The sequence below is a fragment of the Felis catus genome, chromosome C1 (genome assembly GCF_018350175.1).
Source record: "Felis catus isolate Fca126 chromosome C1, F.catus_Fca126_mat1.0, whole genome shotgun sequence".
NCBI lineage: Eukaryota > Metazoa > Chordata > Mammalia > Carnivora > Felidae > Felis > Felis catus.
Window position 1 is genome coordinate 202,690,340 of NC_058375.1, and position 23,311 is coordinate 202,713,650.

A 23,311-nucleotide genomic window follows, 5' to 3' on the forward strand; every position below is an offset into this window, starting at 1 on the left:
AAGGCAAGGTTGAGAGCTAGGAGAACCTGGGAATGCTGTTAATTATTTAGCACCTTCTGTCTCCCGGAAATGTGAATTCCACTTGTGTGAGGGGGTTGGGGCTAAATTCCCCATGACGCGTTGACAGCACTGAGACATGACGGTCCCAGCAGGGTTCCTCTTCACCTTTGACCCTGAGTGGGCCTTCTTTCTGCCCATCTGCCAGTGTAGGCAAAGGAGTGGCCCGTGCCTAGAGTTACCTCTCGCCCTCTGTTTATCCAACTGATGGCCTGCCAACTTTTAGGGGCAGGTTTAGTGACACTGGCAAAACAGTACGTGAGGTTTGTGAGTTTACTTTTGTCCTTGGCGCTGTTTGCTTGCTGTTTGAGTGTTTGTTGTGTTTTTTTGTTTGTTTGTTTTGTTTTTTTGTTTTTAGTTTTTGCCGTGCTGAGAGCCTCCCTACGGAGTCTACCAGTCACTAAACTAAACAGGCTACTAAGTAGGAAAATAGAACCTTGCAATGCGGTATCACTTTTTTCCAGGGGAGATTTTAGTGTTTTGTTTTTTTCCTTGTAACAGCTTTTTTGAGATTTAATCGCATGCCATAGAATCCACCCTGATGAACAACTAAACGGCTTTTAGTATATTCGCAGACTTGTGCAACCATTACCACATCCATTTTCAAATGTTTCCGTTGCCCCGGAAGGAAACCTCGTGCTCTTTAGCACCGCCGGGGCCTCATTCCCTCATCAGCCCCTGGCAGCCATTAATCTATCCTCTGCCTCTGTGGATTTGCCTGTTCTGGATACTTCGTATAAATGGGCTCATTGAATACGTGCTCTACTGTGAAAAGCTTCCTCCAGTTAGCATGACGTCTTCACCGGTCATCCATGTTGTAGCACGTGAGCATCAGTACTTTGTTCCTTTTTATGGCTGACTAATATTCCACGGTGGGGATATGCCACAATGTGTTCCTCCACTCCTCGGTTGAGGGAGGTTTGTGTAGTTTCTGCTTTTCGGCTCAGTGTTGCTTTCGAGTTTTCAAGGTGCCCACAGCTGTCAAAGGTAAGCATAGCGGACATGAGTTAGAGTGGTGAAAACAGGTTTTATTCAGTAGTGGCTGTCAGGAGGGGAAGGAGATAAACTCCATTCTGGTGTGGGCAGGGGTGACTATGTCTTTTAAAAGAGGGAGAGAGCGGGGAGCAGGATGGCAGGCCCTTGAGCAGAGTCAGGGAAATGAAAAATTACAAAAGGCAGGAAGGGGGGCAGCTGGTCCATGTGAAACTCATATGGTTAGTTAACTGGTGCTTCTCAACAGGACTCCTATGCTTCCTCAGAGACTGGACAGGGGCCTTATCTTTAGGTGTCAGCCAGAACAAACAGGAAGTTCTTTAGAGTGCAAGCAGGGGAGGGACAGAGAGAGAGGGAGACACAGAATCCGAGCAGGCTTCAAGCTCTGGGCTGTCAGTACAGAGCCCGATGCAGGGCTGGAGCTCACAAACTGTGAGATCGTGACCTGAGCCAAAAGCAGACGCTTCACCGACTGAGCCACTCAGGCACCCCTCAGGGAGGCACTTAAAGGGGCCTTTCTCCTCGGAATGAGGGTCATCCTATGGAGGCTACTCTGAGCTGTTAGAAACTATGTCCATGAGTTCAAGTCTTTCTAGGCCCCAGCCGAGGCCCAGTTAAGAAGAGGGCTGGGAAGAGCCTGAGCAGAATCTGGTAAGGAGAGAATCTCTATCACAACCTTTTAAGCATCTGAAAACTACGGCACTTTGCAACAACAAAAAACGAGTCTGTTTACCACATATTGCATAGAATTTCAGTTTTCCATCCCCCACCCCTGAGCCTGTCTGCACACCCCAGGTTACCAGCCTTTGCCTTGAGGTGGGTTGGTACGTTTTAGGCATTATATCTGTGAATTGGTGATTGCCACTATGGCCTGCCTTGGGTTATTCACCTTAACGTGTGTGTAGCCACAGGGCACCTCTTTGAGATCAGCTACTAATAGAATTCTCTTATTTGACTGATGAGGAAATGTCAAGCAAGAAAAGGCAAAGCCAAGGCCGGACTGATTTAATCAGCAAAGATACAACAAGCCACTGTTAGATTTAGACATTTTATTGCTAAATAGTGAAAGGAAGAGTAAGGCAAAGGTGCCGGCTCCCCAGGAACCTTGTCCCGCACATTCAAAAAGACGACACTGAAACTTTTCCCACCAGATGAGTGCAGCGTGAGTTATGGGGTATCCCGTTGCTGAGGCGTTCCTTCTAGACTGCAGCCAAAGGGTTTTATGTTCTGCAGCTCTTGTCTGAGTGGGGGGTGGGCAGAAACCCCACACTTCATCGGAACCTGGGAGGTGATGAGAAACTGTTTCATGACAACCTCCCTAGTGAGAGAAGGAGGTGAGTGGGTGCGGGCCTTGTTGCAACTCCTCACAGACGTTCTTCCATGTCCCAGGAAGATGGCAAAGTGTTCTGCCAAAACTCATAAGCTATGGCTCAAGTCTCTGTGTGCATAGATAGGTACTGGGCTGCTCCACTGTTCAACCCCGGCCCTTCACATATCCCAGAATTCGCAGGGATGTAAATACCCCATCAGATAAATATTCCAGTTCTACTGACAGAAGAGCGCCTACCAAATCTGTCTTTGGCAGTATTGGATGAGAGTCACCACAACCGTGACTCCCTGTAGGTTGATTAGGCCTGTTTGGAGTATATACTGCAGCCAGGCGCCCCATCCAAGGGCAACCGGAGTTGCAACCACGCACACCCCACCTCAGCCAACCCCGCGGAAGTGCCGGGCATTACGGTTGCCTATTACCACCCGTGCTGAAGGGTTTGGAGCAGCCTGTGACAAATGAACAAGAGGCCAACAGTAAGAGGATGAAGCTAAAGAGACCAGGTCAGTGTCCAGAAGGTTAATCTTGTCCTGTTATCTTTATTGGAGGCTGACCATTTCTGAAATCACTGGCCCTTGGGAGGTTTCTAAGAGTTTTTAGATTGAGATTCTATTTGGCCAGTGGTCAAGTTGAGGGCGGTGGTGGTCTGAGTTAACTTGGCCACATGTCAGTTAGATGCCACCTTGTCTGTAGATAGGGGCTGAGAGAGAGAGAGAGAGAGGGAGAGAGAGATTAATAGTCCCTCCCTGCACCTCCAACTTCCCGGGGATGACCCCTTATCTCCCACAAGCCAGAGGTATTCCTCTCCCCACAGCCATGTGTACAATGTGACAACCTCCTAGCAGTCCCTTCACTTTTTTGTCCCAATCCTCCTGTGTGTCCTAACCCTCACATGAGCCCTGCTCTCTCCTGAGGTGCCTCAGTGATTTCTTCCTTGTATACTTCCTACCATTCTAGAACATCTCCCATCCCTACATTGGGGCCATCTTGGGGCTGAAACCTCATATTCATGGCCATTACCATCCATATCTATTACTGCCCAAGAGCGGCAAGCAGAAGTGATGGCGAAAGAAGCACCAGGTTAGGATAGCTTACTCCATGACTCTTCTCGCTACTTGCAAAGTAGCTGTTAGTTTTCCAAGGGGGTAGGTGTGGGAAGAAAAATGGGGGAATGAGAAGAGTTAATTATGCGGCTCGGGTCTCTTACAGCCTATCTCAGGCCTCTTCCTGGCTCTCCAATCTCACAATGAAGAATTCTGTTGAAATGGCAGATACCCTCCTGGTGAATTGTCACATAGATATTCCAAACTGACTTTCTTAGGTGTGTCATCCACTGGGAGCTGAGGCTGGGTTATCCAGTTATCTTTTTCAGTTTCTCCTTTAAGAGTCCACTCCACGTGTCAGTGGCACTGGCTTCCTGGGGATGATACAAGGCATGGAAGGTTCAGTGAATGTTCCACGCAGCTGCCACTGCTGGGTACTTTTTACTTCAAGTGGGAGCCATTGTTTGAATGGATGCCCTTGGGAAACCAAATGTATAGTACTGTCCATCGAAGGGTCTTTGAATAGTGTGCCGCTCGTGCTGTGCAGATGGAGATGATAGTGTCATACCTTGAAGAGGTGTCTGCTACAATCGATGTCCGATGGTACCCTCAAGAGGATGGTAGGGGACCTGTACAGTCTGTTTGGTAGGACAGGCCAGGTCCAGTACCCCTCACTATGAGCCCCCAAATTTCTTTTACCACTGGAATGTCTAGCTGGCGGTCTGGGCATATCTGCCACCTTCTTTGGCTTCACATACTGCGGTCACTATGCCTTGTTTGGGGGCTCCCGTGGATGGAGTACCATGCCCTGTGCAGCAGTCTGTCTGGATGGCTATGGTCCTTACATTTGTATCACAGGTCTCCTCAGCTTGCTGATTTCACCCATGTTGATCCAAGGAAGCCTTTGCCACGGGCATCCCTCCGGGTCATGAACAGAGGGTATGGGTCTTGTGTGATCTGCTGCCATGATGATCATTGCCAAAGAGGCTGAGACTTGTTCATCCAGGCATTCCACTGCCAGGCATCAGCCCACACGCTCATGAGTCAGTGAAAATGTAACAGGGTGTATTTGGGGAGGTCTTTTCCAGAGCAAGTAGCACAGCTCACAACAGCGAGCGTTCTCCTTTCCGTAAATAGTTTTAGACAATTTTCTTTGGGGGGTACATGGCAGCATCACCCCAGGACACCCCATGGCCCCCAACTGAGCTGATCTATCCATGAACCAGGCCCAGGCATTGTCAGTAACTTCAGTGAAGGTAAGCCCCCAAGAAATCTGAGGTGTTGGCATAGACCCTGCATCTGAGTCAACACATCTAGAGGGCAATTAACCACTTAATGGCTGGTATGCTATTTTCTGGATGTACTGCAGCCGCATAATCAGGGATGCTTGTCAGGCAGTACCCACTTGATGTTCTCGTTTCCCACGGGACATCAGGTAGAACAACACTTTGCCGTGTCCGTCTCAGTGTGCATTAGTGCTCAATATCAAACCAGTAATTGTCTCTCAGTTGGGGTATTCTGGGTGGTGAGGTCAGGCAAGTGCCATGTCCCAAATCCTAAGGAACCATTGCCTAGTGGCCACATAATTTTACCACTGGTCTCAGTCTGTGTAATGTCAGTCACTGACACGTGTAGTTCACATGTCTCATGAGGACTGACTGGCCGCAGTGGAAGAGCAGTTTGTACTGTTGGATTGTCTATCTATCTACCGATCTATCGATCTATCTATCTTAGTAATCTCTACGCCCAAAGTTGCACCTCTTCCAACTGAACCAGCCAGACACCCCTGGATTGTTTCCTTAAGCATGTTTGTCTGTACTAGTTCTTTGATCAAGACAGTGATCTTCCTTTCCACCCCTTCCCTTTCCTTGGAATCCCATTCTACTTTACTGATACCGCATGACTGAACCGAGAGAACAAGGTGGACTCCTGGTGGTCCACTCAACCCACTACCACTGCTCTAATCATGACGTTTCCCCACCGAAAACATCCCTTACAGTTTAGAGAAATATTACATGTATATAACACATTTATTCCCACAATACATTCAGTATATCTTTGACGAACTGATGACCAGGGAGTATTTTATCTGTAGCCACAGCCACCTGTCTAATGGAAACAGTTTTCCTTTCCTTAGTAATACAGATGGGTCAGGAACAACCATGGAATGTTTTTAAACATTTTATGGGACCCTCTCCCTTTTTTCTCTAAAAACCAACACAACTTGGGGCACCTGGATGGTTCAGTCGGTTAAGCATCCAACTTTGGCTCCAGTCATGATCTCAAATTCTGTGTCTCCCTCTCTCTCTGCCCCTCCCCTGCTTGTGCGCTCTCTCTCAAAAATAAATAAACATTTAAAAATAATAAAATAAAATAAAGTAATAAAATAAAATATAAAGCAAAATAAAATAAAATAAAAACCAACACAACTCATCAGGGCTCTCGGGGACCATGGTCAAGGACTCCTGTCCCCTTGTCACTAAATACATCAACCAGGCTTGTTACTGCCTACCAGGATCCTATTGCACACTTTGCTAGTTGGCCCGTGGGGTCTCACGGTCTTTTTCCTAAAAGGATGCCATGACCTTATCAGCTTTGGTGAAGAGAGTTAAAAAACCCCATGTAGTCAATCTGTCAGGAGCAGTGGGGTGACACCCTTGATAGTATGGTTCCTTCTGTAGGTGCAACTTTCATATCAGGAATATACTGCTTTTTAGGTGATAAAAGACAGCAGTTTTTTCTTTGACTGCCAGGGGGATTACACCCTGTCACTCTACCAACGTTGTTTCCAAAACTACTTGGCAAGCTGACTCTGAATCTTACTCATCACTCCTACCGGGACCTTCAACTTGCCAACCAACAAGACATGGTTATACAATGAAAAGTTTGGACCTCAGAGGAATTTTCCTAACAATCTAGGAACGCTGTCAGTGAAACATTTTGAAACCCATCATACATTTTGTATGTAGGAGGAGTTGGCTCATGGGTCTCTCACTCAGAATCACAGAATCACTTTCCCTTTTGTTTTGTCTTTGCTGTCCCACACTTTACAGAAACACAGACCAAAGGGTTTAACACAGGCACTTCAGGAGGTGGGTAGTGGCTGGAAGGTCAAGGATTCCAGGGGGCGGGGGACAAGGGGCGGCATGGGGGTGGGGGGCACCTCCACTGGAAAGACAGCTTTGCATTTACTTTCAATTTTCAGTGGCCATTTACTGACAGAGTGGATATAGGACTGTGGGAAGACCGCTGCTCCTCGGCCCTGCCTGCCTTACCTCTCCTACCCTGCTTGGTCCATGCCATCCGCTGGTGGGAGGACCCTTCTCTGCCCCCCAACACACACTTAGGTCAGAGCACGTGCTACTAGGTCATGGGTTCTACTTTATCTCTGAACCTGACCATGTGGTCCCAGTTCTCTAAAAGGCCATTATAACTTTACCAGCACCATATTGGGAACCAAAAGTATCGAGTTCACATGTTAGACAAGGCAAAGCCAAGACATAACAGATTTTTCTGGAAAAGATAGAGTGGGCCACACTTAGATTTAGACAGTTTATTACTTACATAGAGAGGGACAGGGTGCCTGAGTGGCTCAGTTGGATAAACGTTGGACTTCAGCTCGGGTCATGATCTCATGGCTCGTGAGTTCAAGCCCCGTGTTGGGCTCTGTGCTGACAGCTCAGAGCCTGGAGCCCGCTTTGGATTCTGTGTCTCTGTCTCTCTCTGCCCTCCACCCTCACACTCTGTCTCTCTCTCTCTCTCTCTCTAAAATAAACATTAAAAAAAAAAAAAAAGGGAGAGAGAGATACAGTGAAAAGAAGAATCAGCCAAAGGTGCCAGCTCGCTGAGGTCCCTGTCCCACACATGCAAAAGGACAGCCCCAAAACAAAAGGGGCCGGATGATTGCAGTGTGAGTTGTGGGATATGTTGAGGTGCCCCTTCTAGACTGCAGCTAGGTGGTTTTATATTCTGCAGCTCTTTTCTGAGGGGGATAGGGCAGAAAGCACACACCTCATCTAAACCCAGAGGAGAATCTGTTGGTCTCCTGACAGCCTCCTAGGGGACACAGGGAGTCAAGTGCTGGGTAGCTTTGTGGTGGCTCCTTGTAGGATTTCTGTCCTCTCGTGTCCTGGGGTGGGTGGTGTCACAGGGCATTGAACTCTGAAGACTCAGAGAAGACTGGGTTCAAGCCTCCATGTATATGAGTACAGGCAGAGTCTCACAGTCGGGAGGGTGCCATGGTGGAGCTATCCCCCAACAAAGTGACAAAGCCCATTAGTGTTGGGGCTGGAACTAGAACAAAATCTCCTGCCAAGCAGTCCCTGACCCTTCAACTGATACTGCCAGCTGTGGATGAGATAAAAACACATGACAATGAACAGACACTTTTTTCCTGCAAAAATTTCTCTTGTTTTTTGGAAAAATCACATAAATATGAGTTATGTGCTAATGGTTTTTGACTACGTACCACCTGTAAGAGAAAATGTCATTTCAGTGTGGCTGAAGTAATTTGCAGAATATTAAACATTATTCTGCATATATAAATATGTGTTTGTTGTAGAGAAATCAGAAAGTATACAGACACAAAAAGAAGAAAATCCAAATCTCCCATAATTCCCAAACCCTGCACATATCACAGTGCCTTGTACACATAGGTGCTTCATAAACATTTGTGAAACAAGTACATAAATACACACATAATCTTAGTGGTAAGTAAGCATTATCCTTGTTTGCTAATCCTTGGTGAATAGGTTTCTACATTTTCCTCCATGTGTCATCAGTGTATGTATGTATGTATGTATGTATGTATGTATGTATGTATACGTATATATATGCATATATATGTGTGTATATATATTTTTTTAATGAAACTATACCATATACTCTTTTGTAGCTGCCCTTTATTAAAAATAAATGTGCATACCTTTTGGGGTCCCTGGGTGGCTCAGTCAGTTAAGTGTCCGACTCCTGATTTTGGCTCAGGTCATGATCTCACAGTTCATGAGAACCAACTTCTCTCTCTCTCTCTCTCTCTCTCTCTCAAAAATAAAATAAATAAATAAACTTAAAAAAATAAACAAATGGGGGTTCCCCGGGTGGCTCAGTCAGTTAAGCATCTAACTTCTGTTCAGGTCATGATCTCGTGGTTCATGAGTTCGAGCTCCGCGTCGGGCTCAGTGCTGACAGCTCAGAACCTGGAGCCTGCTTCAGATTCTGTGTCTCCCTCTCCCTCTGCCCCTCCCCTGCTTGAGCTCTGCCTCTCTGTCTCTCTCAAAAATAAATAAACATTAAACAAAAAACCACTCAAGTATTTGAAAATAAATTAATTAATAAATATGCATACCTTTCTATATCAACAAGTACACCTATAGCAGTTTTAAATGGCTGACTAGTGTTCTTTTGTATGGCTTCACCAGAATTTGCTGAACTTTATTGTTATATATTTAGATTTTTTTATGTGTAAAAGCTTTGATATATATATCACTAAATATCATGCCCATCTTTAGAATAAACCCCTAAAATGGAATTATTGGGTAAAAGATTTTGTTCTGGGCTTTGACATGTATTGCCTGCCAAATTGCCCTCTAAGAAAGTTGTAAACACAGTAGTTTTGCATAACAGAGGGCATTCTCAGAGACTGCCCCTGTGTTCTTCCCTGAACAGTTAAACAGACCAGCAAATACCCCTCAAAGCTTGATCCTTAGTCCTGGGTTAGGAGTTAACAGTGGAAAGGAAAGGTTGGTCTGGTTCTCTTTCCTCCTTGATCTACAGTTGAGAAAAATTTTGGAACCAAAGAATTGACTCAAGTAGACATTCCTCAGCCTCTTTCCGTTCTTTCTTTTCTGAGGGGCTATTTTTTGTTCACATCAGGTTCTCACTGAGGCTCTGGAGGTTTTAAATACCAGAAACTTCTAGGCTTTTTTTTTTTTTTTTTTTTTTTTTTTTTGGTGGAGGGAGGGAATTCACATAATACAATTCATCATTTTAAAGTGTACCATTCAGTGGCATTTAGTGTATTTTGAATGTTATGAAATCACTAATTCTAATTTCAAAACTTTTTCAATACCCTAGAAAAATACCCTGTCACCAGTTAATCTCTCCTTTTTGCTCTGTCCTGCTGCCCCTCAGTAATTGTTAATCTGCTTTCTGTCTCTATGGATTTGCCTACCCAGATAAATCATATAAAAAGGACCATACAGTATATGACCTTTTGTGTCTGGCTTCTTTGACTTAGCACATGTTTTTAAGGTTCATCCAAGTTATAGCATGTATCATACTTTGTTCCTTTTTATGGATGAATAATATTCCATTTCATGTGTAGACCACAATTTGCTTATCTGTTCATCAATTGATGACATTTGGGTTGTTTGCACCTTTCAGTTATTATGAATAATGCTGCTATAAATATTGGTGTAAAAGTTTCTGTGTGGCATGTTTTCATTTCTCTTGGGCATACACTTAGTAGTGGAATTGCTGAATCATATGGTAATTCAGTGTTTAATTTTTTGGGGACCTGCCAAATGGTTTTCTGTAGCATCTGTACTATTTTTATAATTCCATCAGCAATGTACAAGGTTTTCAGTTTCTCCACATGCTTACCAACAACTTGTTATTTTCTGTTTTTTGGATTAAGGCCATCCTACTGGGTATGAAATGGTATCTTATTGTGGTGTTGATTTGCATTTCCTTGATGACCAATGATGTTGAACATCTTTTCATGTGCTTATTGGCCACTTGTATTCTCCTTTGGAGAAATGTTAAGTCCTTTGACCATTTTAAAACTGAGCTGCCTTCTTGTTGTTGAGTTCTTTAAGACCTCTTGTATATTCTGGATATTAAACTCTCATCAGATGTATGATTTGCAAATATTTTCTCCCATTCTATAGATTGTCTTTTCACATTCTTGGTAATATCCTATGATGTAAAAGATTTTAAATTTTTTATGAAGTCTTATTTATCTATTTTTTCTTTTATTGTTCATGCTTTTAGTGTCAAATTTAAGAATCCATTGCCAAATCCAAGGTCATGAAGATTTGCCTCTATGTTTTGTTCTAAGAGTTTTATGGTTTTAGGTCTTGTATTTAGGTTGCTGATCCATTTTGAGTTAATTTTTGTATATGGAATGAGGTAGGAGTCCAACATAATTCTTTTGCACTTGGTTATCTAGTCGTTCCAGCATCATTTGTTGATGAGACTGTTCTTTCCCCACATTGAATGGTCTTGGCACTCTTTACAAAAATCAATTCACCATAGATGGTGGACTCTCAATTCTTGTTCATTGGCCTATATATGTATGTATCCTTATGCTACTGCCACAGTGTTTTGATTATTGTAGTTTTGTAGTAAGTTTCAAAATTAGGAAGTATAACTCTTCCAACTTTGTTTTTCTTTTTCAATATTTTTGGCTATTCAGGGCCTTTTGCAGTTCCATATGAATTTGAGGATTGATTCTTTCCATTTCTGTAGAAAAGGTCATTGGCATTTTGGTGAAGATTGGATTGCATCTGTAGACCACTTTGGGGATTACTGCCATCTTAACAATATTAAGTCTCCATATCCATGAACATGGGCTATCTTTCCATTTATTTAGTTCTTTGGTTTCCTTCAGCAATGTTTTGTAGTTTTCAATGTACAAGTGTTTCACTTCCTTGGCTAAATTTATTTTTGAGTATTCTATTCTTTTGGATGCTTGTATTAGTTTTCTCTGGCTGCTGTAACAAAATATGACAGACTGGCTGTCTTAAACAATATAAATTTATTGTCTTTAACTTCTGGAGGCTGGAAATCTGAGATCAGGGTGCCGGTAGGTTGATTTCTGGTGACAGCTTTCTTCCTGGCTTGTTGACAGCCACCTTTTCCCTGTGTCCTCGCATGGCCTTTTCTTGGTGTGTACTTGCAGAGAGAGAGAGAGAGAATGCTCTCTGATGTCTCTTCTTATGAGGACACTAATCCTATTGGATCAGGGACTCACTCTTATTTAATCTTAATTACTCATTTAGTCTTACTTCCTTAAAGGCCCCATCTCTAAATACAGCCACACTGGGGGACTAGGGCTTCGTATGAATTTTGAGGAAACACAAACATTCAGTCCAAAACAGATACAATTCTAAATGGGATTATTTTCTTAATTTCCTTTTTGGATTATTTTTCCAGGCTTTTACAACTAATTCCCACTCCTTTGGAGCCACTGTTACTGGTTTCTTGTGAATCTCTTTCTCTGCCTCGCTTCTGTCTGTCACTGTTTGTCTCTCATATTCTTCGTGTTGTCTGCAACTTTTTTCCCCACCTGATTCATTGACATCTGCTAAATATTGTCTAAAATGTTTGTAGTGGTATGTCAAGGCAACATGGGAGGTAGTTAAGAAGTATGGGGGCGCCTGGGTGGCTCAGTCTGTTAAGCGGCTGACTTCAGCTCAGGTCACAATCTCACGGTCTGTGAGTTCGAGCCCCGCTCCAGGCTCTGTGCTGACAGCTCAGAGCCTGGAGCCTGTTTCAGATTCTGTGTCTCCCTCTCTCTCTAGCCCTCCCCCGTTTATGCTCTGTCTCTCTCTGCTTTTCAAAAATGAATAAATGTTAAAAAAAAAAAAAAGAAGACTGCAATTATAAGAAGTATGACATCATTCCTGACCTAGAAGATTTTCAATCTAGTTGAAGAGACAAGACTTAACTAGGGAGCAACTTATAAGCATATGTAATCAAATTCTCAACTGTGTGGCTCATACACTGAGATGTAAACTCTCTAAGGGTAGCTATTCCTGCTGTGCACACAGCTGTATCCCCAGGCCCTAGATAAGTGTAGGAGGAACAGGATATGAGCTCAATAAATAAATGTTGAGTGAATTCATCACTCTCCCCCTTTGGAGTCTCACTTGGTGGAAGCTACCCCTCCCATTCATCCTGGAAGATGATCCCTAGGGGACTCTGTTCTGCAAAGTGGCACTTGGACAGGATCTATCTGAGAACGTTGGGGCTCTCTAACTGGCTCAGGTTACGGCCTAATGGTAGGTTCACAGACATAGCACACTCTTTCAGCAAGTATTATGGTGTCTTTCTAAAATAAGTTCCTACATAAATAGATCCTTGTTCAGTTCCACTGAGTAAACTGAGAAGAGGAATATGAAGGAAGAGGAAAGAAAGCATGGCCTATGCAAAGGGGGAAATGCCTCAGAAACTTCCAAGCTGACAGCCAGGAAGAGGTGCCAGAGGCTTTGGATTCCAGAGAAGAAGCTGGTCCCCAAGTAAATGGTTGTTGATCTAGTCTTTTAAAACATGACTTTTTTTTTTTTTTTTCTGATTCTAAGATCATGGTAGAAAATCTGAAAAAAAAAAAATCACAGTATAAAGAAGAAAGTAACCTATCTATAAACCATGACTCAGAGATTACCAGTATCTGCATTTTTAAAAAATGTTTATTTATTTATTTATTTATTTATTTATTTATTTATTTATTTTGAGAGAGAGAGAGAGAAAGAGCACAGAGGAAGGACAAAGAAAGAGGGAGAGAGAGAAAATCCCAGACAGGCTGCAGAGCCGATGTGGGGCTTGAACTCAAAAACTGGGGAGATCATGACCTGAGCCAAAACTAAGAGTTGGATGCTTAACTGACTGAGCCATCCAGGCGCCCCACCTCTATTTGCATTTTTATAAAACTGTAACATGTAATTGTATTTGAACTTAACACAAAGAGAAAAAACCCAAACTGTAGATAAGTATTTCTTCAAAATGAGGTATTGTTTCTTAAGAAGAGTCCTCTAAAATTAAAGCATTAAGACTCATATTAAAAGGTTGGGGTTGGGATGCCTGGGTGGCGCAGTCGGTTAAGCGTCCGACTTCAGCTCAGGTCACGATCTCACGGTCCGTGAGTTCGAGCCCCACGTCGGGCTCTGGGCTGATGGCTCAGAGCCTGGAGCCTGCTTCCGATTCTGTGTCTCCCTCTCGCTCTGCCCCTCCCCCGTTCATGCTCTGTCTCTCTCTGTCTCAAAAATAAATAAACGTTAAAAAAAAAAAAAAGGTTGGGGTTACAAAACAACAACAACAAAAAGGTTGGGGTTATTGTGGAGGTTCTCGACCTGGGATGATTTTGCCTCCCTGGGGACATTTTGGCCATGTCTGGAGGTGTTTTTGGTTGTTACAGCTTTGAGGGCAGGGAGATGCTAGTGGGTGAAAGCCAAGGATACTGCTAAACATCCTAAAATGCACAGGACAGTCCACCACAACAAAGAATCATCCAGCCCCAAATGTCAATAGTGCTGTGAGGAACCCTGGTTTATTGCATAGTTACGTTGGTTTTAAATAGTATATATTTTTACTTATTTTTTTATTAAAAATTTTTAATGTTTGTTTATTTGTTATTTATTTATTTATCTATCTATCTATTTATTTATTTATTTTTGAGAGAGAGAGAGAGAGAGAGAGAGAGAGAGAGAGAGCGCACAGGTGGAGCAGCAGAGAGAGAGGGAGACACAGAATCCGAAGTAGGTGCCAGGCTCTGAGCTGTCAGCACACAGGTCTCGAACCCACAAACTATGAAATCATGACCTGAGCCAAAATCTAACGCTTAACTGACTGCGCCACCCAGGTGCTCCAATAGTATGTATTTTTAAAGGACCTAAGTTTGTTTGTAGTTCGATGGAGCAAGTGGTTGAGAACCATCTAGGTGGTCTGAGTTTGAATTCAGACTCTTCTACTTCCCAGTAAAGTGACCTTGGGCAACCTCTTTGGGCCTAAGTTTCCTCTTTTATGAAATTGTGGTAATGTTACACCCCCCTCATACAGCGGTATTGAGGACTGAATTTCTAACGTAAGTGTTTGGAATAGCGTCTGTTTTATGCTAAGCTCTGTGGAAATATTTACTATTATTATCATTATTATTATGTGATTAATATCTTTTTTTTAAGTTTATTTTTGACAGAGAGAGAGAAAGTGTGTGCACAAGTGGGGGAAGGGCAGAGAAAGAGGGAGAGTGAGAATCCCAAGCAGTCTCCGTGCTGTCAGTGCAGAGCCCCGTCACAGGGCTCGATCTCACGAACCATGAGATCATGACCTGAGCCAAGATCAAGAATTGGATGCTTAACCGACTGAGCCACCCAGGCACCCCTGTCATTAATATCTTAAATAAACCAACTGGAATCACAAATTAAAACTTACGTTTAAGATAATTCTCCTAAAGAATTCAGTAGAGAAAAACAGACATATAAGTACTTTTACAAAATGGAACCTTATAAATCTAAGGAGTATATACATGAATTGAGAGGTTTGATCAGCCTTTCCCACTTTCTGGAATTACCTGATCAGTGGCAGATGACTCATTGTTTTGCAAGACACTTTCTTTTTTTCCCTTTAGATTAAAAATACTTGAATTTATAGGGTACCTGGGTGGCTCAGTTGGTTGAGTGTCCAACTCTTGATTTTGGCTCAGGTCATGATACCAGAGTCATGTGTTTGAGCCCTGAGTCAGGCCCCACACTGTGGAGCCTGCTCAAGATTCTCTCTCTCCTTCTGCCTCTCTCCCCCACTCACGCTTTCTTTCTCTCTCTAAAATAAAAACAAAATCAAAATTTTGAATTCATTCTCATAGTTCAAAGCTCAAAACGATATGACAGGATATACATTGTGCAATCTTGCCTCTCACTGCTGTCCCCTCCACCTGCCCCATCGGTAGTCACTTTAATTAGTTTCTGATATGACCCAATATTTCTTTATAAAAGCAAGTGCAAATGCTGTATATTCTAATTTAGCCCCCCTTTCTTAGACAGAAGATATCATACTTTTCCATTTAACAATCTACTTTGGTTATGTATATTTCTTTTCCATTTAACAATCTACTTTGGTTATGTATATTTCTTTTCCATTTAACAATCTACTTTGGTTATGTATATTTCTGTATTACAATCCAGCTTTTCATATTACTACACAAGGAGCTGATTCATCCTTTTTTAAGGTGACATAGTATTCCATTTGTAGACTTCCCATACTTTGTTTATAAATGTATTTGTAATTTCTATAAATGTTAGCAAATTGTCCTCCATGTAGGTTTGTGTAATTTTAGACTCCCACCAGCAATGTACAAATATGCCTGTTTCTCTCCAGGAATCCCTGTAGTTTACACACAATCATCTGTTCAAAATCATACCACGCTGGTAGGCATTATTGGGAGGTGAAAGTGGAAACAAAACTAAATAGATGTCGGGGGGGTTGTCAAGGCTGTATTCCTAGGAACTGACAGAATCGGCTGTTAGTTCGGGGTGGATTCTGGGCAACTGGGTAATATATTGAGGGCAATTAGGTCGCATTGGTCCTAGGAGAATCTAGTTTTTTTTTTTAATTTTTTTTTTCAACGTTTATTTATTTTTGGGACAGAGAGAGACAGAGCATGAACGGGGGAGGGGCAGAGAGAGAGGGAGACACAGAATCGGAAACAGGCTCCAGGCTCTGAGCCATCAACCCAGAGCCCGACGCGGGGCTCGAACTCACAGACCGCGAGATCGTGACCTGGCTGAAGTCGGACGCTTAACCGACTGCGCCACCCAGGCGCCCCTAGTTTTTAACATCAATAGTAAAACACAGTAAGAAACCACTATGTTTCAAATTCTTTAAGTTTGTGGGTGTTAACTTAGCCAGTAAATTTAGTGTCAGTGTTTGTGGATTCTTTTTAAGTTTTACCTCCAAAACTCAAAGTATACTTATTTTCCCCCTCATTTCCAGCACCTATAAAAACATTACACCAATGCCAGTTTCACAGATGCAATGGGTACCGATTGTCAAGTGCTTTAGAAATTCTAAGATAAAATAGTTGATCATTATTTTACTGAGCAGCTAAAAACTTTTTTGTTAAAAATAAATTCATACCACATACCTTCATATTTTAACCTTGACTTGCTTTCTCAGCTTCTTGTTTTTCCTGGAGTTTCTATTGTGTTTCTTTTTTCTCACTGAATACATGAGCTATTTATCTTTATCTCATTGAAAGCAAGCTGCAGTAGATTTAAATGCTTCTTTGAAGAAGCCAGAAGCCGTAGGTATTCTATTATACCTCACTAAAGGGTTCAGTTTCTCTAAAACCTTGGACCCCATATGTTTATACCTCAAAACATACCCCCGTTTACCACATCCCATGTTTCTAAAATCTCGCTTCTCCAAGGACCTCAATTCTCCCAGTTCTGCCAGATACTCATTGCTCTGAATATTCTAACTCCTGTGTGCTCATTTTTTTTCCAGTGTTCTTTCAGAACCACAGGCCATCCTAGTGCCTACCTCCTTTAAAATTTGCTTTCGCCCATCCCACTTGCTCTGGTGTGATTATCAGATACTCCCCCATCCCATCTCCTCTCTAGTAAATGCCTACCTGGATGGGCCATGGTTATTCAGCTTTCATTGACCCCCACAGATGCTGAACAAGACCAAGTATGGTCCAATGTGGGTAACCCGCCTAGGGCCTCAGATGCATGTGAACCTGGCCAGTGCCCCACTCCTGGAGCAAGTGATGCGGCAAGAGAGCAAGTACCCAGTACGGAACGACATGGAACTATGGAAGGAGCACCGGGACCAACAGGGCCTGGCTTATGGGCCCTTCACCACGTGAGCTGGGGCCTAAAGGGACTGGTACAAGGCCTCAGAGGGCCAGGCCCAAGGGCAATGGCATTGGGAAGCCACGGGATGATGGGCAGGGTAGGCTCTCCCTTCATCCTCTGAGCCTGATACTCAGTCTAGAAAGCTGGTTGGGATGAGCTGAAGCCCAGCGGCCATTCATTGTCTTTTCCACTAATGTATTTTATGACTTTGGACAAATGAATAATTTCTCCTTCCTTGGCCGTATGTTTCTCATATGTAAAATGGGAAGTTTGGAGTAGAATGCCTCCAAGCTCTCTCTAGGACCTTTCCAGCCCCATTATTCTACATTATGGTTGAAGATATCGCAACGTGAACCATAATCTATGTGTAGTTGAAAAAACATTGTCACCATATTAATTAGGAAGGCTGAATTTGACTTTAAAAATATTTCCTAAATTATGTATTATAGGTTTGTTGTTGCATATAACTTTCACAGGTGCTCTCCATGCGTAGAAACAGATGTGGGTTTCAGCCTTGAAGTTACACCCAGAAAAGTTAAGATTATTTTGGCAGTGACAAATTCGAGGACGGGCTGAATATGTTACATACGCATATGCCAATTGAAGTAAACAATCGAGAATCATTGGCGATGAACCATTCCCAGTGTCACAGGTTGTAACTGGGTATATTACAGGGTTTTTTAAAATCGTTTTTCATTTTAATTCCAGTACAGTTAACATACAGTGTTATATTAGTTTCAGGGGTACAAATAGTGCTTCTACAATTCTATACGTTACTCAGTGCTCACCATGATAAATGTAGTCTTTAATCCCCATCACCTCTTTCACCCTGTGACAGGTTTCTTTTTGCTATGGTATGTTAACAGAGCTCCAAAGTAATGAACGACTTTTATTTTCCCTAGTTGCTTGACATCTCATGCTTTCGACATTTCTTGAGAGACGAGAGTTGATCCTGGCGGTGGTTGTGGTAATGTCACCAAGGATAGTAGCTAACTATGTGTTTGTGACGTGCCAGGTATCAGGCTAGTCTCTTTACGTTTATTATCTCACCTTATCCTCACAACAAGCCCATGAAGTAGATAGTATTATAATCCCCATTTTACAGATGAAGAAACCGAAGCCTAGAGAGGTTTTACATCGCTTGCCACTGGCGAACGAGATCTCTCCGATTCTGGAATTCAAGAAATTAATGCCTTGATACTTTTGGAAAGGAAGCGAACTGGTGAGAGGGTGCATTTCATCTGCCTTTGATGCCCATACGTCCATTCTCCCATCACATGTGGTTTTTTTCCACCCCTTTTTCCTGGTTCCTTCACAGGTAGACAGTTTTAGAACTTCCAACAATTACTGAGCCCTTTGCTCGAAGTTCTGGGAAGAGAACAGAGAATGCCTATGTTTCAAGAGCTCTTTAACTTGATGTCTGACCCCGAGGGCAAGATTTGGGTCTTAGGTTTTCGCCAGGTCAGGCCACCACTGGAATTGGTGGCTCAGGATCTAGAATTGGAGCCGGATGTTATGTGCACCCCTTTGTCACCTGTTTTTAATTTTTTACTCTAAAGCCAGTTTCCTAGTTATATTGTACCATATACATGTATTTTAAAGCTATTTTACTAACCAATGATAAGTTCTTTTTTGTTTTAGCGTATATGTGTGCATAAGTTCATAAATATATATATATTTTACATCTCATTCTATGAAACATTGTCTTCCCAAGAAATATTTTAACAACCGCAAAAATGTTCTCATTTAAGTTCCGCAAATCTGGTCGCTACTATTGGGAGAATTTTTTACTCTCAGAGAAACCCTACAGCCTGAAGTTCCAATACATGAGCCTACTCTGGCTTTCATTTCTTTGTCAGCAACACTTTTAGTTGGTCTTTTTGCAGGGTTTCCCAACATAATAAAGAAAACTCCTGGGGTTTCAGGTTCATTTTAATAAATAATTTTTTAAAATTAAAAAAATAAACCCCGATTCTTGCCATAAGCCTTTTTAGCGTCTATCTTTTTAAATACCATATTGGTTTTTAAAATTCAAAAGTAATACTTACTGTAAGATTTCCAATGATGAAATATTGTCTGCCTACCTCCCACTCCCATCCCATTCTTCCAAGTAATCCTGACAGTTTGGTGGGTCCTTCCTCTCTACTCTATGTGGAAACATGTGGATACACATACGGATATTTAGGATTTCCTTTCCTCCTCGTAAAATTGGACCATATTGTACTTATTACTCTGCAACTAGCTTTTAAAAACTTGGCCCATACCCAGCTTTCTTAGGAGAGGTAACAGATTTGGGGAACAGCTGCGGGTGGGGACAGTTCCTGAGCATGAAGCCCCGCTGTGGGAAGCATGGTCCCACCCTCGTGAGCATCCCTGTCTAACCAGGATGGGGACACAACCCCCTACTGGATGCCTGTAGCAGGAGGGGCTGGGGTACCCGCTGGTGGGTCTCCCTATTCCTTAGACCCACTAAGTCAAGCAGAGCATGAAGGTCCAGAATCTGAGCATCCCAGGAACCCTCATTTGTTCCTCCTTTCTTCCTCATCTGCCACACAGAGGACTGGAACCATCGGAGTTCCTCCTCATTTCACATACAGAAGATTCTGGAGTTGTAGCATCCTAAGATAATCAGAGTCGACATTCCTTAAGCATTCGCCATGTGCCAGGCTCTGATCTAAGCACTGTAGTTGTCCAAACAACCCTACTAAGATAGGCACGCTTATTATTCCCTTTTTATGGAAGGGGAAACTGAGGCACAGAGGTGTTAAGTCACCTGCCTAAGGTCACTCATCCAGTAATCATCAGACCTGTGACTTGACCCCAGGGAGTCTGGTTCCAGATGCCCATCTTGACTACTCCCACGATGGTATAATGAGATTCTGAAGTTTTGTGATTCCAAGATTCTGTCATTTGAAATTCGGTGATTCTGTAATTCTAAGTCTAGGAGTCTGAGATTTTCCTAGACCCTGTTGAGGTCTCGGGGCAGGGGGAAGACCCCATCTAATCTAACCTCCATCAGCTGCTTACAAGTGTGCGGTTCCTCCATCCTCCACAGGGAAGGACACCACTGGTACCAGCTACGCCAAGCTCTGAACCAGCGGATGCTGAAGCCCAGTGAGGCTGCGCTCTACACCGATGCTCTGAATGAGGTGATTGACGACTTCCTGGCCCACCTGAACCATCTTTTGGCAGAGAGTGCCTCAGGGGACCACGTGTCTGACATGGCTCACCATTTCTACTACTTTGCCTTGGAAGGTACCCTTGTGGGGACAGGGGCTGGGGCGGGCAGGGGCCAGAGGCAGGTCGTGTTCCCTCTCCTCAAGCCCCCTGGATTCTGGGTGCCATGACACCACCTCTTGTGATGGCCTTTGTGCACTGCCAGCTATTTGCTACATCCTGTTTGAGAAACGTATTGGCTGCCTGGAGCGACCCATCCCCCAGGACACCGTGGCCTTCGTCAGATCTGTTGGGCTCATGTTCCAGAACTCACTCTATGTCACCTTCCTCCCCAAGTGGAGCCGTTCCTTGCTGCCTTTCTGGAAGCGATATCTGGATGGCTGGAACACCATCTTCTCTTTCGGTGAGGAGGCCAGGGAGGGAGGTTGTGGGGTGGGTTCCAGGGTCTGTGCATCAGCAGTCTGTCCCAGGACTCCCTACCTCATGCTTCCAGCCGTCAGAGTGGCTCTTGGTCCTGGGAGATCATGGCTTTTGACCTTGTCCTCCTCTGTTCTCCATTGTCTCTGTAGGGAAGAAGCTGATTGATCAGAAACTCAAGGAGATAGAGACCCAGCTGCAGAAAAGTGGGCCAGATGAAGTGCAGATATCTGGCTACCTGCACTTCCTGCTCACCAGAGGACAGCTCAGTGCTCATGAGGTCATGGGCAGCCTGCCCGAGCTGCTCCTGGCTGGCGTAGACACGGTGCGTGAGGGGGGCCAGCAAGGAGACCGGGGGCTCCCAGCTCCTGTCCTGAACCAATTCCCCATTACCCTCATCTGAGCCTGACCTTCGTTCCTCCAGGTACCTGCTTCTCTTTCTGTGTCACAGATGTAGAGCTAGAAGGAAAACAGGGAGGTCCTTCAACCCGGCAGAGGTGGGCAGGAAATGGTTCTTTTTCGTTTGTTTTTTACTTATTATTTTTATTTGAGAGAGAGAGAGCCTGCATGTGAGCAGTGGAGAGGGAGAGAGAGAGAGACAGAGAGAGAGAGAGAATCTTAAGCAGACTCCACACACAGCACAGAGCCTGATGTGGGGCTTGATCCCGCAACTCTGGGATCATAACCTGAGCAGAAATCAAGAGTCGGACGCCCAACTCGACTGAGCGATCCAGGCGCTCTGGGAATGGTTCTTTTGTAAGAGGGATCCCATCGCCTCCTGGAGCCTCTCTTGGCCAGCTAGGAAGTCACATCTCACATCTATTTGAGATGCAATTTAAGCAGAGAGCTCGACCACAAGCGCCTTCTTGGTCAGACTCTGCATTCCTTTTGTCACGTGGGGTTGCCCTCTGTTACGGTTTCCTTGTTGTTAGAACGTGAGTCTCCATCATATGGGTCCTCATCCTGCCGTGGAGTCACATGGAGGGTCCCCATGAGCCCCTGTGTCTGTTTCTGCCATGCTCGCGGCAAATTCATTTTTCCGCGCACGCTCACTCACACTCCCCCCACTACCTAACTAGCCTTTTTCCTAGAAATCCCTCCTCACTTTATCTCTCCCTCTGCCTCCCAGACATCCAACACAATGACGTGGGCCCTGTACCATCTTTCAAAGAACCCAGAGATCCAGGCTGCCTTGCATAAGGAAGTGGTGGGCGTGGTACCCCCCGGGCACGTGCCCAAGTACAAGGACTTAGCACACATGCCCCTGCTCAAAGCTGTGCTTAAGGAGACCCTGCGGTAGGTTGCGGTTCCCAGGAGCACAGGGTCTGTGCAGAGGAGGACTCAGAGACAGGAGTCGGAAGTGGGGGCTGCTGGGCTGGCGCTAGGGCCAGGGGTGAGATGGGAAGAAGGGCCTGGGGCACCAGAGGCGAACCTGTGCTTTCTTTTCCCTGCAGCCTTTACCCCGTGGTCCCCACGAACTCCCGGGTCATCACGGAAAAGGAGATTGAAGTCGGTGGCTTCCTCTTCCCCAAGAACGTGAGTGGGGCTGAAGAGCTGGGGCTCCCAGGGCTGCCCTGCGGCCTTAAGCTGATGGGCTGCCCTTTCTCGCTCCGCAGACCCAGTTTGTGTTCTGTCACTATGTGGTGTCCCGTGACCCTGACATCTTCCCTGAGCCAGAGAGCTTCTGGCCCTACCGCTGGCTGAAGAAGAGCCAGCCTGCTACCCCTGGGGTCCAGCATCCATTTGGCTCTGTGCCCTTTGGCTATGGAGTCCGGGCTTGCCTGGGTCGCAGGATTGCGGAACTGGAGATGCAGCTGCTGCTGTCAAGGGTGAGTAGGGGAGAGGCTGGAGGGCCGAGTGGGCCAGGGAGGGCTGATGGAGGCCGTGGGGAGGAGCGGAAGGGCAGCACAGGGAGGGAGCGTGTAGCGGAGGGCAGGGGACGGAGATCGCGGATCCTAAGGCCCATGTGTGTTTTACCTCCCAGCTGATCCAGCAGTATGAGGTGGTCCTGGCCCCTGAGACCGGGGAGGTGAGGAGCGTGGCCCGCATCGTCCTGGTTCCCAATAAGAAGGTGGGCCTGCGTTTCCTGCAGAGACAGTGCTGAGCTGGGCCCGGGCCTTCCTGGAGCAGCCCCCTTCTCTCTCTCTCTCTCTCTCTCTCTCTGGCACAGTAATTTCTGGCCACTGCTGGGTCTCAGACGAGAGGCTCCCAGACGCCAGCGGTCCAAGACAGTGTACTTTCTGTAGAACCCTGAGCTTTGGCCACTTTTATAATTTTGAACGTTTCCTTCTCAGATAAAAGGCCACTTCTCCCCCCCGCCCTCCCCCCACCCCCCGCCGGCAGTCACATGGTTATCTTTGGAAAAAATATAGAATAAAGGGACTTTTATTGATAATTGGAGACCTTTGTCATTCTTTTTGATGACCCAGCATCTGACCCCCTTTCTGTGTGTGGGGAACACCGTGTCCCCACTTAAGGATGTTGTGGGAGGTGGAGCCATCTCCCTCCATGGAAAATGAGAACACCTGTGTTTTCCTGGACCTCGCACAGAGGCCTTGGCTTCACGCGCTGTTGGCCAAGGCCCTGCCCGAGAAGGATCTGCAGAACAATCCTCCGGGCACCAAGAGGGGCACCGTCTTTTGAACAGAAGTGCTTTGATAGGGGTAATGAGGTGCCACAAACATGGATGAAGGCGTGCTAGGCTGGATCTCCAGGAATGACTC

General features: G+C 44.8%; 1 protein-coding gene across 2 annotated transcripts in view; it reads left to right on the forward strand.

Moving 5' to 3' along the window:
• Nucleotides 1–22,939, forward strand: part of CYP27A1 (cytochrome P450 family 27 subfamily A member 1) — a 33,726-nt gene extending 10,787 nt beyond the window's left edge. For both annotated transcript variants that reach the window (XM_003991157.6, XM_006935575.5), the window contains exons 2-9: nt 16,811–17,001; nt 20,050–20,249; nt 20,377–20,574; nt 20,741–20,913; nt 21,718–21,884; nt 22,043–22,124; nt 22,205–22,417; nt 22,573–22,939. In XM_003991157.6, coding sequence (XP_003991206.1) covers nt 16,811–17,001; nt 20,050–20,249; nt 20,377–20,574; nt 20,741–20,913; nt 21,718–21,884; nt 22,043–22,124; nt 22,205–22,417; nt 22,573–22,692 — 1,344 coding nt within the window. In that variant the 3' untranslated portion in view covers nt 22,693–22,939. The remainder of the gene's footprint in view (nt 1–16,810; nt 17,002–20,049; nt 20,250–20,376; nt 20,575–20,740; nt 20,914–21,717; nt 21,885–22,042; nt 22,125–22,204; nt 22,418–22,572) is intronic.
• The last annotated feature ends 372 nt before the right edge of the window (nt 22,940–23,311 follow it).